Genomic DNA, 18,484 nt, shown 5'->3' with positions numbered 1-18,484 from the left:
TGATTATTCTTTACTTTCAAAAAATGCAACTAGGAAAAAACATGTTTTGCAAAATTACTGTGAAATTTTAGGCACCATTTTTTTGCAGCATCATTTAGTAAAATTAGTAAAATGTGTTGATGCTTGGCAGTAACTCCAAAAAAAAGTCATAATGGAAAATTAGTGAAACCAGTTTCAACAGGATAATGGGAAACATAAAAATAAACAAGCATTGGCAAAGGCAAAAGGTAAGCCACTGGTGGTCAGTCTTATGGCCAGGGCCACTGGAATTATGCGATTGTGCGTCCGTGGACATTTTTGCATAAACATAGATTTGCCACCTTTGCCACATAATCATCATCTGCTGCATAATCCAGAAATGTTAACAAAAAAATGTTTCTAGCTCAAACGGTTGAAAAGTTATTAAAAATTTAATGACAAACACTGCCACTCAGTAGAAGTCCATTTGTAAAGCTGGATGGGTCACCATTCTCTTGCTTATTGCTGCACTTGGGCGTTAAACAGGTACTACTGAAGTGCAACCGATGCTCCGAGAGTGTCACCAAGTTTAAAAACGACAAAATCATGAAGTAATAGTATTACAAAATGTGCTGCAGCATAATTTACTCAACCTTGGTGCATAATTTGACACTCTCCTGCCTTATAATTCTATTGGCCCTGCTTATGGTTTTGTCAATGCATGTCTCGTTCTGACATGGCTTTTGTAAAACGTTATTGTTGTGGGAGCTGCTTGGCCCTCACCACTGTGACAAACACTGGCGCACAGTAAAAATACACATTGCCCCAGTAGTTCCTGCCACTGAACAAAACAACTTTGTGTGCAGATATGCCCTTGTGAAAGAGCAGGTTGTTATCACTCACAGTGAGACAGACTTTTAATAAAAACAAAGTGTCTTGGTTAATGCCAGACCTAATTAGGTGTCCAATTATTACAGAAAGTCACAAAAGTGAAATCATGCATTAGTGCAGATTTCCATATCCCATGAATTTACAAGAACTAACAGAAGTAGACCAGGAAATCGTGCTCCTAAAAAATATTTGTGAACTGTATTTTAGCACAAGTAAATACACGTGGGTAAATTTGCTCATGCGAAAATCTGCTTACAAGTTCACTTTCCCTCTCACCACTTTTTTCCCCAACCCTGGAAGAAGTTTTACTTCTGCCCTTGCCAGAAGTAAATTTCCAACCTTTCATAGATGGGAAAAGATTAGGTAAGAACTGGAGAAAAGCCTTAAAACAAGCAAGTTAATAGGTCTGCACAGACTCAAAAGGGCATTCCAACCGTGGAACTTTTGTTTACCGCTACCTCCAGCACCAATATGTAGATATGCAGAAAGGTGGCAAACAAAGGAAATTGCTGGTATTCATCCCATATTTCATTAGAACTGGCATAATCAGAGAGGCTAATATCAGAGGTCTTAAATAAGGAGATTGCTGCCATAATTTGTTGTCGCACTACATGACCCTGAAGGGACAAGTAGATATATGAAGCAGCCTGTCCAATGGACAAGTAGATCTTTTATTGAATTCTACACCCCTTCTTTCCTATGAGCACTTTCACTTACCTTGACCATATTATTAAACTCATAACAATGTGAACCCTAACTTTATCCCGAAGATCATAATCAAAAAAGCATTAAAAAAATGCCACTGCTTAAACATGGGAGTCATAGACATACAATAAAAAATACATTTCCATAACATATCATTTTAACATAAATTTAAAAGTGCTTCCAAATAGGCAAGTGTACTTTGACCAAGAGTAGAAACCCTCTTCAGTTTTAATACACATCTCAGGAAAACAAGATTCCAACTGCCATTGAGAAAAAGTACAAATGGCTTTTAATTTGTGCAAACGGAGGCCTAGTTTAAACATGGAAGGATAACTCAAAATAAAAAAAGACACAAATCCAAACAAATAAGTAATGGCAAAGTAAAGATGTTACAGAAATAGAAAGAAAAAGGTCTAACATCTAAGTGCACTTATTTTTAGGTGGATGTGCACATGTGATAAGGATACATACAACCACTTACAGTGCAAGAGAGTCAATGGCTGAAATGGGCTGAGCCACTTCCCCTTGCTAAATGCGGAGGTGGGTGGAAGCAAAATGTGAATGAGAACTGATCAGTCCTCAAGGTACGCATTTTTTAGTTATTAATATTTGTTGATTACACGAGGCTACCAAGACCAAAAAGTTGTCCCTCTTTCCCTACTCCCATATTTAATACTAATTTAGCTTCCATCTCTTATTGTATCGCTAATTTCATCAATCACCTCTTAGTTAACTGATGTTACATTTGGTAGTTTATGGTTGGAAATTTTGCTTTACCTTAGGGTCTTTCTTTTATTTTACATGATTACTTTTATTAATCATGGCATTTCATCAATTTCATTTTGTGGTTCTTGTATTTATGTATTATGGTTTCTAACACCCATCAGAGCCCATACCCAGTTTTCCAAAGCTGCTGTTTATGACTAAAACGTTTGATAAGCACCAGATATTTGCTTAAACCAAACTGTTTCCTAATAGTTAATAAGCGGAAAGGGGAAAGGAAAAACTCCACTTCAAAAACAGCAGTGCTAACTCACAAAAGTAGCGTATCAAATTGTTGAATGTTAGTGTAATCATTGTGGCTAATGGAGGCTTTCATGCATAACAGCGTTAAAATGAAGGTCTTCCTTCAAAGCCTGCCCTTGCACTTGAAATCTAGAAACAAGCATTTGCAATGCAACGGGTCTCGTATTACGTCGAGTTAGAATTATTAGCATTGTAAACTCCTAACTAGACTTTTCTTGCCACATTAAATAAAGAAGAAAAAAAAACTAGCACGATCGCGCTGTGTAAAACACAGCGTGATCGCTCTGCGAAATAAAGAGAAAAAGTAGTCCGGAAAACATGGAACCTCGTATGTTTCCAGTAGTTTACTGGTGCTCTCGAGGAGGGCTAAGCACCAAAAAAGGCATGAGTATGCATACCTTTCACAAATGAAAACAAGCAGATTTTAAAAGGCAAGCCCACCAACCAATGAAAGTGACTGACGTAACATGGGCCTGGTTATCCCCCTAAGGACAGATTAGAAAAGGGACAGAGCGCTTTGCGCTGGCCCCTAAAAAGAAGCAATTCTTCTGTATAGCAGTGCCAGTAAATTTACAGAATTGCATGATACAAACATATGTTCTCTCAAACACGGAATCTAAGAACATAATGCATTAAGAGCCTTCCAAACATTTCATTTTAACATATTCGGGCCCCAGCTTCCAATGCAAGCAAGCTAACTCTTAATCACAGAGCAAACAAGAAAGGCAAATCATCAGCAACCACACACAAACACAGCGCACTTCGTGCCGTCTTGCGCACGACTCGATATTTCAACCGAGGAAAGAGCGCTCCCCGTTGACACTACACAGGAAATATCTGTACTTCCCTACAAAGGGATCTTTCAGTGCGGCTGAAGTGTTCATCTTCCTACACCGCAAACAGGTGGCGGACCACGGAGAGAAGAGAGAATACAGCACCGAAGTGCAGGAGCACAGCAGCCTCAGGAACACAGCGGCGCACCAGGCCTGAGGGCATATCCATGGACACATGCCACAAGACATCTCAGTTATCACCAAGACATACCCCTCCCACATACTTGGGTGACACACCATGATCATGTTAACACCTTGTTTACCCAAGGCACATCTTCCGCATGCCTCAGTATTATGCCTTGGATATGTTAGCATGTTGTCTGCCCCAAGATATGCTTTTACAATTCCAGGTAATACCTCATGGATACCCAAGCACATTCTGTGCCCCCAAGGAAATATCTTCCATAAGCTTGGGTGACACGCCATGATCATGTTAATATTTTGTTTACTCCAAGCTTCACTTCACACATGCCTCAGTATTATGCCATGGATGTGTTAGCAAGTTGTGAGACATCCTTACCACATGTTCTGACAACACCTCATGGATGTGCAAGCATGTTCCCTGCCCCAAGACATACCTCCCACATACTTATGTGACATCATGATTATGTTTACAACTTGTTCACCCAAGACTCACTTCCCACATGCCTCATTATTATGCCTCTGACACGTTAAAATTATGCCTACCCAGGACATACTTTCATGTGCCCCAGCAATACTTTGTGAATGCGCAAGCACATTCTCTGGTCCAAGTCATACCTTCCACATATGTTAATATGCTGGTTGCCCAAAGACATACCTTCCACATGCCCCAGTAAAACAAAATACTCTTTTCTAGATCTAGTTTATACCAACTAGTATTCAATTTCCTGGTCTCTCTCAATATCATTGGACTTAAAGATGCTTAAATGTTCCCATTTTTAGGCGCAGTTGTCTGATTTGCTAAAGATATCTTTGGGACATTTGGAAAGCTTCTCTGGAAATGCATTCTGTCCATTGCATACCATTGGCTTTGCATTTTGTAACTCACATTTGCTTGCTTTCTATTTGCTGACTTTATTTGTTTTAGGCTGCCCAGCTTGAGTTTGTCCCTTTTGTGGCCAATAGCTTATTTATGGCATCCTTCCAAAGGTGGTTGATGTCTGTAAACAGGCCTTTGCATCTTGTTCTTATTTTGTTACATTTGTTCTGCATTCAAATACAGAGGTCACATGCCAAAGTCTGTCTTCCAAGGAAACTTGATGTTTAACTTTCTTTCTCTGACTTCAAAGTGAAGGGATTTCTGTAATAATCCTGCTGGCTACTGGTAGTGTGATAGGCGGAAGCCTGGACAATGCTATTTTTTTCTAGCACATAACAAAATGTAAATGGCTGTAAATAAACTGTGCAGATATTTCAAAATATATCAGAATTAAACAAGCAAAAATCAAGCACATTTTTGGTAATTGTGAAGTGTGATAGAGAAACAAATATTTGTAAACGATAAAAAAAAAAATCAATACAATAAGTGATGAGTTCCACATATTTTTGTTTGTGCACTGTATAGTTTTATCAGTGAAACTGTATGTGGAAACGTAATTAGCATTTCAATTGAAGATGTGTTACATGTATTGGCAGTGTGCCACCATACCATGCATATCCCACTCCACTCTACTCTGCACCACTGCAATCTATGCCACTTCTCTCTACTCTATGCCACTGCAGTCTATACCACTGCACTCTGTGCCACTCCACTCTACTCCCCTCTATTTCACTTTGCACTATTCTACTCTACACCACTGTGTTCTACGCCACTCTACTCTAAACCACTGCACTCTTCGTCAATGCACTCAACATAACTTTACTCAAAACTAATGCACTCTACGCCAACTGCACTGCACTCTGTACACTATAACACTGTACTGTATGCCACTGCACTCTACATTGCACTCAACATCGTTGCACTCTACGCCACTCTATTCTACTCTGCACCACTGTACTCTATGATGTTGCTCTCTAAACCACTTTACTGTACACCAATGCCCGCTAATGCACGCCCTGCACTCTATGACACTCTTTCTGCAAGAATGTACTCTCCACCAGTGAATCGTATGCCACACTACTTTGCACCACTGCACTCTATTCCACTACACTCTACAACACTCAAATCTACATCACACTATGCCAATGCACTCTATACCACTATACTCTGTGCCACTCTGCTCTGCATCCCTCAAGAGTGTGGAATTCCTATAGCGGACTTCTAGGACATAGTTTGGAGTCAAGAACAACAGTTTTTCATGTTTATCTTGTCCTTTGAAAAGTAGGCCCAACACCGCCCCCCCCCAGCAGCACAAAGCCTTTGGCTGTCAGTTTACAGTACCACATTATGGATCAGGGAAGGGTATTGCCTGCAGCTGAGATAATATTTGTGTCCATATTTTAATGCTGTTCGAACTTGTATTTATGGCTCATTATTGCAAAGCCTTTATTATTAGGGTGGGTGCTCTAAGGAACTACTGCAAGCTGGGACAGCACTGCTGACAGTGGCCCCAGCATAAAAATGTGTACACACATTTGCAAAGTTTAACAATATGAGGCTATGTATAATGCTCCCAGGATGCTGTCTGATTAGATGCAAATATCTGCAGAAACTAGAAAGCAAGATTGATGATTCTTTGCTTTCAAATTAAGTGTTCACAAAAAAATGCTACTAGGAAAAGAATGTTTTGCTAAACAACTGTGAAATTTTAGGTACCATTTCTCTGAAGCATCACCTACTAGAAATGTGTTGATGCATGCTAGTATTCTAAAAAATATTCATAATGGAAAATCAGTGCAACCAGTATCAACAAGATTATGGGAAACATGAAAATAAGCAATTATTGGCAAAGCCAATAGGTCTGACATTGGTGATCAGCCTCTTGGTTTTGTCAACGCGTGTCTTGCTTTGACATGGTTTTTCTAAAAGTTTGTTATAATGGTGATGGCTTGGCAGCTCCCACAACAATAAACATTGGCAAAAAGAAATAATATTTTTCGTCTCAAACGGCACAACTTTCCCCAGTATTCCCTGGCACTGAACAAAACTACTTTGTGTGCCAATATGCTCCTTGTGAAAACACAGAATGCGATCACTTGCAGTGAAGCGAGTCCACAAACAGAGAGAGAGAATTGTAATCAAAACAAAAGGTCTAGGTCAACTGAAGACTTAATTAGACGCCCAATTATTAAACAAAGTCACAAAAGCGCACCCATGATATATGCCCTTGTGTTTGTGCAGAATTGTAGGTTTCATTAATTCACAATAACTTACAGAAGAAGGCCACAAAATCTTACTCCTAGAAAATATTTTTGAACCTCATTTAAGCACAAACTAATATTCACATGTAGATTTGCTCAAGCAAAAATCTAATGAACGTTTACAAGTCCACTTTCCCTCCAACCACATTTTTCCACACTGTGGAAAAGGTTTTATTTCAGCCCTTGCCAGGAGTACATTTCCAACCTTTTTCAGTATGGGAAAAGATCAGAGAAGAGCTGGTAAAAAACCCTAAAACATACAAGTTAGTACATCTGCACAGACTCCAAAGTGCATTCCAACCCTGGAACTATTGTTTAATGCTACATCCAGCCCCAGTCTGTAGATCTGTGGAAAGGTGGCAAAATGTGGGATTGCTAGAATTCAAACCCTAGTGTGGTAGGAGTCCTGGAATAATCGGAGAGGTTATTGTCAGAGCTCTTATCTAAGGAGATTCCTACCATAATTTACTGCCACACAATGCGTCACCAAAGGGACCAGTGGATTGTTTTACAGGACAAGCAGATTTATGACACAATCTGTCCCACTGACAAGTAGATATGTTACTAAATTCCACACCCCAGATCACTCTACTCTAAGTCACTGCACCTCTACGTCACTCTAATCTGCTCTGCACCACTGCACTGTACACCTCTGCACTCTACCCTGCACCACTCCACTTTACACCATTTCACACTACTCAAACAATCTACTCTATGCCACTGCATCTACATTACTCTACTCCACCCTGTGCCACTGCACTGAGAGCTATGGCACTCAAAGACACTCTTTTTATCACTGCACTCTACGCCAATTTGCTCTACACAAAGTTATTCAAAACCAATGCACTCAACTCAACTCCAATCTACGCTGTACTTTATGGCATTTCACTCTAGGTCACTCTACTCCATTCATCAACACTATGCTAGAATGCTCTACTCCATTAAGGTCTACTCCATTCTGACACTCCACAACACTTTACTCCACTCTACAACGCTACAACACTCTATGCAACTCCCTCTATGCTACTCAATGCCACTTTACTCCACTCTATTGTACAACACTACTCCACTTCTCTCTATGCCACTCCACTATATGCCCCTCTATGGCACTTCATTCTACTCCACTCTATGCCATTCCCCTCTACAACAATCTTTGCCGCTCTACAACATTCTACTCCACTCCACTCTATGCAACACCCCCTACACCACTCAACTTTGCTCTACGCCACAACACTCAAGTCTATGACTTTCTACTCTGCTCCACATCCTCCACTGCACAACACTACTCCCTCCATGACACTCTACAACACTAATCCACTCAACAACACTTAACTCTATGCCACATCACTCCCCTTTACATCGCTAACTTTTAGCCATGCTGAACAGCAGTCACGCTGGTGTACAAAATGGCTAGAATATATTGGCAAAGCCACTAGTTCTTGCATAGGCGCAAACTACTTGCTTTGCCAATGCTTGTTAATATTATATTTAGAATCAAAGTGACATTTTTTAACATGTAATTGCTCGTTTTTTAATATGTTTTGTCACTATAACCGTGTTTAAAGTCACTCAGCCAAAAACATTTGTAACACAGATTTTCCCTCTTCATAGCGTCTGAGTGGGTCCCACGTCATGTGTGACACTTTCAGGAACTCCAGTTGCTTTGCCTTAAGCGCAAGAACTTTGCATGAAGCTTGATCGTCCAGAATGCCAAAGTTGGTTTAAAAGCCAAGGAGCCCCTCAAGAAGTCACAAGTGACAACTGAACAATTGGCAGATATGGTGCAGGGACATGTACCAAAAGCAGTATGGAGAAAACATAAATAATACAGGTAAACCGAGCCGGCATGACTGACATCTAAACCAACGGTCAGGTTACATATGCACTGCACTGCTTTAAAACAAACTCTGCAAGTTAGTGACCAACATCCCTGTAACCTCCAGCAGCAAGTACAACGGAGCCCAGAAAAAATACAGGAGCGGACTTATGCAGGCCACATTTTCTATGCGTGTGGGGACTTGGAAAATGTCATGCCCTGCTGATCAAGGTAGTCAAAGGCCCACAAATTCCACCTGCCCAGATAACTACCCAACAACATTTCTAAGGCTGCGTGACAAGCAAAACGCTTATTAAATGAATGGATGTCAATAATCTTGGAAATGTACGCCCAGCGCTTTCTTTTGTAAAAAGTAATATTTCTCTTCTGAGAAGGGGTTTTACTCGTGTCTAAAACTCACAGTCACTGTCGCTCATGGCTGCAGAACTTGCCTCATCTCTTTCAGCAGAGCAGCCTTGCATCAGCTCGAAGCATCCCAGCACATGACCTCAGAGGAGACTATTTTTAGATTTGGGGATTTGTGCCGAGTTAAAAAGAGCATGGTGAGTTGTGAAGAACTGCAACAAATGCATGCTTGCAGTCAGTGTAAAGACTCAACCTCATATTGTTAAAAAAAAAAAAAAAGACAAGTGAGGGTCGTTCAAGAGAGAGTTAGATGCAAATGGTGGCTATTCCATACCATGCAGAGGCACACAGACAACATTCTGCTGTCATTTCCTCACTCCAAGTTTTAACCAGAAATCATTCTGCTACTATTTCACTAAAAAACGATTGTATATGGAAATAGGTTTCATATGATTTACCCCCCCCCCCCCCCGTAGTGTTGTTGGCTACACTTAAACCGTACACAAGCAAGTCACTCAGCAGCCACCCTATTCAGCTTCTCTTTGCTGTTCCTTTAATATGGTCTCCACATGCTTTGCTAGGGCGGGAACAGGAAACAGACCACACAACACACGAACTGGCAAAGCTGACAGATCTGCCTTTTTGTTAGGGGGAAGTGTTTGTTAACAGTTGGGCAATTAGGTGTGGGCTGTCCCCAAATGTCCAAGAAAGAAAACTTTATAATGAAGGCTACAACAATATTGGAGTAGGGTCCCTTTGCTGAACAGACTGAATTAATATGTACACTCAAAAAACAAACAGTTAGTGAAAGAATCCGGAGAAGAAGGTTGTGTTGTAGTAATGAACGGAAAAGACAAACAACAAAATATCGCATAGTAGATTGTTTTGAAAAGTTCAGTATTTTTGTCGCAGCTTTAATAAAGGCCAGCTGTGCACATAACTTTTTTTATGTAATGTTTTAAATCCAGCAACATTATCATGACACCAACGTAAAACATCTGGAAGCACATGGGCAATTAGTCAAACACTGCCTTTCTCAGGCTTAGGCTTCCCAACAGGACACAGTTCCTAAATAAAAATCCATAACCCAGCAATTAAGATGTTATTGGGACAGCAAAGCAAATATATCAAAAGCTCACACACTTGCTTTAGTGCAACAAATGACCAATATGACGGCTAAGACATAATGGAACACAATGTGATCATGTAATGATTAACAAAGTGCAGCGGCTTTCATTGACAGCCCATGTAAGCAATGACAAGTCATTACAAACACGTGAATGCCCGCAGGGGGATGACCCGACGACCTTTCTGTATTTTTTGGAAAACTGATGACAAGATGGGTTAATAACAACTGAAGCTGTCTGTAGGCAGACCTACCAGAGCTCCAGACGGGCGGATTGGCTAAATGGCATGGGCTGCATGAAACATCCTTACAAGCGTTAGATTAAACATTCTGACGACCTCTCTTTTCAAGGAAGTATAGCTTTAGCTTTTGCTTTTTGTTATCGATTCCTATTGGTTCCAATTTTTATTTCTCCTATGTCGGCATACTGCAGTCTGGATATTTAAGGGCAGCTAAAAATAATCTACAAGGCCCGTCCCCTGGCTCAAAAGGCGTGTGATGTCACTGCCCACGATGACATTAGGGCCACATGCTATGCAGCATGGCCTCCTCTAACATTAGCATGATAGCTGTGTAAAGAGGTCCTAGAATCTTGTTGAGGGTGGGTGTGGTCATTGTATTTGTAAACTTTTTTAAATTGAAAATGATAAACCTATCAGCACCCTTTAAGTTAGGCCTCAGGTTACGGTGGCATCTGACAACACCTTCCAGTTACAATCCCTAAGAAATGCACAAGTGTTACTTTAAACAGTCATGTAACTTTGCTCCAAACTACATTGAAAGTGTTCGGAATTCACGTTTTGCTGTCTCTTAGATTAGCTTTTCAGGCAACTATTGGCTTTTAACATGCATCACTTTGCCCTAAAAGTCTGCACTTTCAGTGAGAGGAGTAAAACTACAAGTGGTAGGACACAATGCAATGCTGGACAGAAACCGCTCCACACCTTCCACCAGATTTGTTGAGATCTCTGGACTGCTCAAGACAAACCCTTTTGTGTCCAACAGCAGACCCAACTAACAGGTCTGCGCTACCAGCATGCTCGAGCCTGTACTAACATCTGCGTTTCAGAAAAGGGACTGAGCTGCCCGGGGCACAACCACAGTAAGGGGGGTCAAAGTGACATCCACTGGCCAGATTCCACTCTTTCATAGAATAAATAAGTCCCAAAATCACGTTGATATAAACGTAGAGAAGGCAGTAAGCTTTCATTCTTTTTCTCGCTTACAAGTGTGCGATCTTTACAAAAGAACAACAAAAGCAGAAAACATCAAGCAATCAAAACGGATGGCCCTACGGTGCTCCTCAACATATACATGTTCAACTCACCTGAAAATCTACACATTTTCAAGTCAGACCCAGCCTGCCTGGCCATACCTTTTTGACAAATAACCTCTCCCGACCCTAACAACCTGCAAGCTTGTCCCACACACTTGGAATAAATATGGGTGTTTTTTTTTTGGGAGGGGGTGGGGGGGGGGGGGGGGGGGTTGGGATGAAGCTGCCCGTTCCTCTGATCCCGCTTAAACCCAGTTTCATACACATACTGATCCCATAAATGGGATTGGTTTTGTACAGCTGAGAGACAAGTACAGTGCCAGGGCCCTACTCCGCCTCAAAACCTATACCCCAAATCAGGTCGCTAGGCAGACAGTAGACAATCTCTGCTGCTCAACCTACAGAGGTGGAGCCGCTCTATAACTAGTCTCGCCTCTGAGAAGCCGCCTCAGATCTTAACATAAAAAACGCTGATTCACAACAAAGTGCCGGAGAGTCCTTTCTGGACACAACTATGTTTGGATAACTCAGGCCAGTTTAGTACAGGAAAGCTGCACTGAAACCTTAATTGTTGCTGTGTCCTTGATTAGGAGACGGGTGTAAGGAAATGTCCATAATACTGGTGGGTAAGGTATCACAGCATATGCAAGGCTGTGATCTTGCGAGTAACTCATAATCAGCAACAATGAAGACAACATCTTCAATCATTCAAATTGCCTATTTGGCACAAGGCATGTACCTTCTTAGTGCTCGCAGCGCCACTGGCTATCATATTAAAGTGTGCAGGATGCAAGTAAATCATCAGTAGTGTGAGCTGTATTCAAAATGCAGCACATTACTTTTCGACATGTGACTGTGGCAAACCTCCAATAACATTCTATCAAGGCATTAGTGGGAACCCACTTAATGATTTTACATAAGTTGTCATTAAAGTAATAATTTCAATGTGGCTTTTGATTCCAAAACCTTTTTTTATTTAAAAACCTCCATATGTTTCTCTATTTGAAGCACTTTTTCAAGGCTTTCTTTATTAGCGGTCTCGGATGCTCTTCATATGGCTGCCATTTTGTAGACGGTTTATGAAAAGACACAATTGAAATGGAAACCCTAGAACAACTTATTTGATATCATGAAGTGTGTGCTCTAGATATTTTAAATGTTTGTGGAGTACTTGGTGGGCAGCACCACAGCATGTTAACGAATGACAGTATAGAGTACAAAACTTCAATTTTAAGCAAACTTTGTAGTTTTTTTCTTCCATATTTAACCACAAAAAATAGAGTTTTACCTTGAGTAGCCATTGGAAAAAGTGGGTCTGCCGGTATAGCTTATACTCCCAAGGGAAGTCAGACTGTCCTCCCCAGTTGAGTTGCATCTCTTCCAAGCATCTGAAATGCTTGGAAGCGATGGAACGAGATTAAAAATTGGCTTCTGATCCTGCTGCTGAGAGATAGGTGAAGTATTCAGATCATAGTGATAAATCTGCCCTCCGGAAGTGCTGACCCCATGGACAGAGATGCCAGACGAATGCAGGTGGGACCCTGAAAAGTGTGCTCCACAGTACATAGGTCCCTTTTTCTCCTGTTTCACCACGCCAGGGGTGATGAGTTCTATGTAGTCTTCTTTTTCTGTCTTCACCTGGGGCATCGGCATGCTCATGGTAGGCAGGCGCACGTGCTCCCTCTGTTCATTCTGCGGAGGTTTGCAGTCCAGCATGATGAGTGGCTTGCAGTCTTCGCTGGCACTGGTCGCCATCATAAAGGGGTCATCTGCCCGCAGAGGGGATAGCAAGCCATTGCTTTCATCATCAAAGAGTGGATCTACATCCCATGGGCTTCTACTCACATCTACACCTGGGGACTCTGGCGTTAGCTCAAAATCCTTCAGAATATCAAGTGTGATTTGGTCATCCGAAAACAGTTTCAAATGGCCCCCGTTGCTATCGCTGCCAGCCTGGCCACGGGTCCCTTCAGCTGCAGACTCCAAGACAAGACCACCTTTAGCTGCGGTGGAGAGTTCTTGCTTCCCTGCAGGACCTGGCGTTCCGGAGGTCTCCCCCGGCCGTGCGGACTTGGCCTGGAGACTGGCAATGCTCTCTTCGAGGAGTCTGAAATCTGTGTCACCTGCTGGCGCCCCCAACTGGCCCTGCTGAGGAATGCCCAGGTCGTTGCCCATTACTTTGGCGTCAGGCTCTCCCATGTAGAGTCCCATGGAGAGGGACACTGCCTTGGAGAGGTCTGGTTGAGGCACATTACTGAGAGACCTGCCAGGCAGATCCCCCACACTGGGCTGCAGCCTGGACTCTGACTGGGCAGCAGGCAACGTCGTCGCGGGAGCCGGAGAAACCTTACCGACGGCTCCACCCCTGTAAGCTGAAAAAATATCAATCACGTTTCCTGCTTTCCCTCCGAACTGCACACTCTTCCTTGCTTGCGTGCCGCTGGGGGTATTTACGGTGTCTTTGGGGTCCATTAGATACTGTGGGCTGCAACGAAACCAACAAGAACATGGTTAGCAAACCAATGCAGCACACACTACAGTTATTGTCCGACCATGTATATCACCACATAGCAATGACACATTAAAGCATCAGAAAAGGATTATGACATGTTTTTCGGATTTATCCAAATTTGCTCCTAAGCCGCTTATTTTAATGTCTGGACTATCCAGGAAAGACTACCAAAAAAAAAAAAAAAAAAAAACAATCCATAAAATGTATTCTGTGGCAAAACGAAAATCTAAATCTTCTCAGTTGCTCACATTCCACACAGGTATTTCACATCAATTAATTTACTGACTTAAAGTACCTTAAGTTACATTTCATGGAAAATAACACAAACGCGGGTCTGTTGGTCTTTTCCCTTCACAAAAAGCCCCTTTGCACTAGCGAGGCCCTGGCTACATACATGTTTCTGAAAAACGTGCGCAGATCCTTCACTGACGGATTAAAAAAAATAAAAATAGTAGCGGTAACTGTGTTGAGGGCAACATTTCCAATCCCGTCTATTCGGCAGCACTGCTCTTTGAGGCCTGCGTGTATGGAAGTGTGCGGATCTTCGGGAGAATAATGATCCAGTACCTTTGGTGTTGGAAAAGACACCCCCTCTGAAATCTGTGCGCTATACGGAGGTGCAGAGGCCGCCCGACAATGTGCACTGTCACATAAGCAATGCTGTGCCCGCGCATTCACTCGTGTGTATACACAGTACCACTGAGTTGTGTCACAATAAACATCTGTTATCTTTAAGGCCAAGAAGCCTTCTATTATATTTTACTTTACCATATAAATATATGTAAACATTAGGTGTGCAGAGTGTAATATTTAATATTGATTTCCAAGTCTGGTGTGGGTCCTCGTGCCAATTGCCTCTCTCCACAGTGGTACTACAGAGCAAACTACACCCTACGCATCTCCAGATACAAGGTTTTTGTTTCTGTTGAATTTGTATTTACACCCAAAAAAAGGATACAAGTACTTTCAGTGGGGTAGAAACACACTGAAGAGGTCCTGTGACGATCTGCAGTTATTTCACTGTGCAAAATCATCGTGACATGCAATGTGTGAGGCTGTGAAGAATGGTTTTGCCTTATCAATTGTATTCTACAGTGGTAATAACAAGTATTTTGACCTTCACACTGCAGTAACAAATGCATGAATCCGCATGTATTACTACAGCTGGTCTAACGTGTTACTGTGCTAAGTTTATATTCCCCAACACGGCATATATATATATATGTATATATTCATTTACACACGTGGCAGTGAAATGAACCTTATTTAGAGCAAATGTCCTAATAAATGCACCCTGAAACATTCATTACAGAGGTGCAACGGTCAGATTCGAGTTTACCACCACAGTACAGCAAAACCGGGATACTGACATGAGGAAAACACTTCACGGTTTTACAGACCGCTTGTTGTAATTGCTTTGCACAGGGAAACGACTTTCCCAATAGTCATGAGGCGCGATTTTGCAGTGCTGCACAAATTTAACCACATGCTTCCTGCTTTGGATTACATACTTTGTTAAAAAAAAATACAAAAAAAAAAAAAACACACACACATACACCCACCGGCACACCCCAACCCACCCACCCACCCACACAAAAAAACACTCTTCCAGGGACACTCGTCGCAATAGGTCTGTGCTGATATCGGAGATCTCGGTGAAACTTTTTTGAAAGACTTACTAGCGAGAAAACACTCTCAGGGTCAACATTGTATTCCCATCTCTGTATTTATTATACGTTCTGTTCTTACTCGCGTCTAAAGAATATTTTTTGTACAATTATGAAAGGCGTGGAGTTGAACAACAATAGTAAAACGTCCCGTGCGGCCACCACTGCTCTCAACATTCTGTGGCATGTAACGCTTGCACTGATAATGCAACAACAACAACAAAATCTCCGTACTCTGAGCGTTTATATATCCCTAAAAAAAATGAGAAATGTTGCACTTCATTTTCATGAACTCAATGAATAAGGATTAGAAAGAAAAGAAAAGGTGGGCCACAATAAAACGACAGCACAGCAGAAATTAAACTAAAAAAAAAGAAAACTGGCGCTGCAACGGCAATAAAAAATACAACCACTAGTAATGGGAATAAAGTGTCCTATGCAGGAAGAAAGTTGGTTTAAAAAAAAGAGTGAAAATGGGGACGAGTGAAAAACTAGAAACGGGTGTTACAGATAGAAAATCAGCTAATTCGATTTGCCGATGATGAGTCATCGATCAGAAATCTTATCAACTTTATGTGGAAATATCCCAGCAGAAGTTTGAAACTTACATAGCGAAAGAAAGACATGTGGGCTGGAGGAGGGAAGGCTCCCGAAAATCCAGGGAGAGAGACTGCATAACACCCCCGCTTCCCCTCTGCGAGGTGATCCTTGACGCAGCCGGGTCGCTTCTGCCCTCCCCGCGCGCCTGATAAAAACCCGCAGCCTTCGGGACCTGTTGAGCTCCGCGTCACGCCCACTTCGCAGAGGCAAACACTGCTTTTAAGACGAAAACAACCAAACTGACTGCAAAACAGCTCGGGGATCCACGCGCGGCCGTGGCACGATCTCCCAGGCAGCGTGCAACACACTCCTGCAACCAAGGGCAGTGGGCGTCTCCTTCCCCCGAAAACTCAGCAGTGAGCATGGCACCATGCCCTGTTCATATAGTTCATGTCAGCCGAGCCACTGAATGCGCGCGCTGGGGGCACTTCCGGTCAACAAAAGTGTTATTTATGTCTGACGCCCCGCGCCTAAATATATGTATAGGTCAATCGCTTATACCTGGACTGGAGGGAAATTCCCTGCCTGTTACACGCCTGCCCCCACTTCCAGCAGGGGCGCATACTGGGCAGGCTAAGAGGCAACCCGCCTGCTCTCTCTGCCACCCCAAGGGGTCGTACCTAGTGCCAAACACACCTTCCTCGGAGCGTGGCAAAATATGAGTTTTTTCACAGATAGCAAACCTAAACAGTACTTATAAAATCAACATCCTCGAATGCATGTCATGAGACCGGCTGGAGGTCCCCCGCCGTTGTTTTCACAATTAAAATAAAATACACCGCTTCCACAGACTGATCTCAAATGTGAGGGCTGGCAGTTATTTTCGAATTTACTTTGGTAAACATAAAAGAGAACGACTTTGATCCCCGGCCTTTCACTATGTCGTTTTGATAAACAAACCCTCCCCTCACTGACATTTCCTTAGAAAAGGCAGCGATGCAGCTGCCCCGCATCTCAAACAATTATGGAGGCAGTGCATACCTTGCAGACCCCTGCACACACCCCTCAATACACGCTGCCTATTATTTAGTTTTGAAAAACACACACTCCCCCGCTTCATATTTACTTAAAAAAAACAAAGCTACAACAGACCCCCTTGAAGCATCACGTTGACAGCGGATACTTTGCAAACCCCCTCCCTGCCTGACCCTCCTACGTCCCCCACCAAATACTTACTGTTCAGCAGGGGCCCAGCAGAGACATCTCGCAAAATGGAGCAGGGGGAGGTGCCCTCGAGGTGGAGCCAGTGCCCCCCCAGGAGCAGGAAGAGGGCTGGCAGGCTCTGTGCATACTGTACATGCAGCTGGGAGATTGTAGAAGAGCTGCTGCTGACAGTCACAGGCTCTGCACTCTGAAGAGGGGGAGGGGGAGGAAGGCGGCAGCAGCACGGGAGCCGCGTGCGGAGAAGACTGCCGCCTGTGGGCTGTTGCCGGCAATTGCAACCTCCAAACTTGCCTCCCTCAATCCAGCTCTCTCTCTCCTCCAGGGACAACACCACAAGTGTCACGTTCCGCTTTCTGCCACAAGCATGTGACGCCAAAGAACACTTTTTGTTTTCTACCTCATCAAAGTACGAAAATAGAATGACGCATTTTGCTTCAAGCTACATCCAGTAACACATTCTCTTTATCATACAAACACTTACAAAATATGGAGCTGCAAAAATTCTGCAACCGAGAGGTACAGCTTTTAACAGTACCAACTTTTGAAGCCTCGGTTTGGTCACTTTTACGTTTATTTTCACTTTGTGCACACACACAAACATCCCACCAAGAGCTGTCCTATTTGTAGGAAAAGCGACAGTTAGGCTTAAATGCAGGTGTATTTGACATTTCATTTTACATTTCTGGTATAACATGAATCTTAAGTTGTTGATCACAGTGTAGGATGTTTTTGTAGACATCAGAAGCGGTTTGTTTCTGTGCTACGTAATAGGAATAACGCTTTTGCTACTGCTGATTTTCCTTTTCGCAGCAGAGTAAATATTAGCTTTAACTATAACACAACTGACAGGTCAGGACAGCAAACAGTTAACCCCCTCAACTGAAAAGTAATTTAAACAATACGTACGGAGAAGAATTATATAATGCATTGGGTTCTGAAGTCCTATATGTGTCCAGTCAAGGACATCTATTTCCCAAGCTCACAGATACCTCCCCCCCCCCCCCCAAGACCTATACTGAATTATTTCACTCCATATAAAGCACTACATTACAAACAACATAGGACAATGTTATCACCAATTCAGTGTTACTTTGAATGCGACTTTGGAAGTCAAATAACTAACTCAAACATCAAAGACGTGTTGTCGCCAAGTTTGTAGGTAATCAGGATAGTGAATTCTACAAGCTTTGAGTGCGAGTTTAGGTTTATCTCGTATTCTAGTTTAATGTTTGGTCATTATGGCATGGTCTGCGGAGTCAGAC

General features: G+C 42.5%; 1 protein-coding gene across 3 annotated transcripts in view; it reads right to left on the bottom strand.

The window, feature by feature from the left end:
* NR3C1 (nuclear receptor subfamily 3 group C member 1) overlaps positions 1–18,484 on the bottom strand; it is a 503,133-nt gene that overhangs the window by 436,716 nt on the left and 47,933 nt on the right. Inside the window, exons 1-2 of one of the 3 annotated variants that reach the window (XM_069244697.1) lie at positions 17,235–17,410; positions 12,568–13,764 (exon numbers count right to left, since the gene is read on the bottom strand). In XM_069244697.1, coding sequence (XP_069100798.1) covers positions 12,568–13,751 — 1,184 coding nt within the window. In that variant the 5' untranslated portion in view covers positions 13,752–13,764; positions 17,235–17,410. Of the gene's footprint in view, positions 1–12,567; positions 13,765–16,066; positions 16,415–17,234; positions 17,411–18,484 lie in introns of those variants that run through there. The other 2 variants (XM_069244694.1, XM_069244696.1) reach the window with 2 other exon arrangements.

Source organism: Pleurodeles waltl, chromosome 7 (assembly GCF_031143425.1).
Source record: "Pleurodeles waltl isolate 20211129_DDA chromosome 7, aPleWal1.hap1.20221129, whole genome shotgun sequence".
NCBI classification, from domain to species: Eukaryota; Metazoa; Chordata; class Amphibia; order Caudata; family Salamandridae; genus Pleurodeles; species Pleurodeles waltl.
Note: the sequence above shows the minus strand (reverse complement) of the source record. Positions and strands in the feature narration are given on the sequence as shown.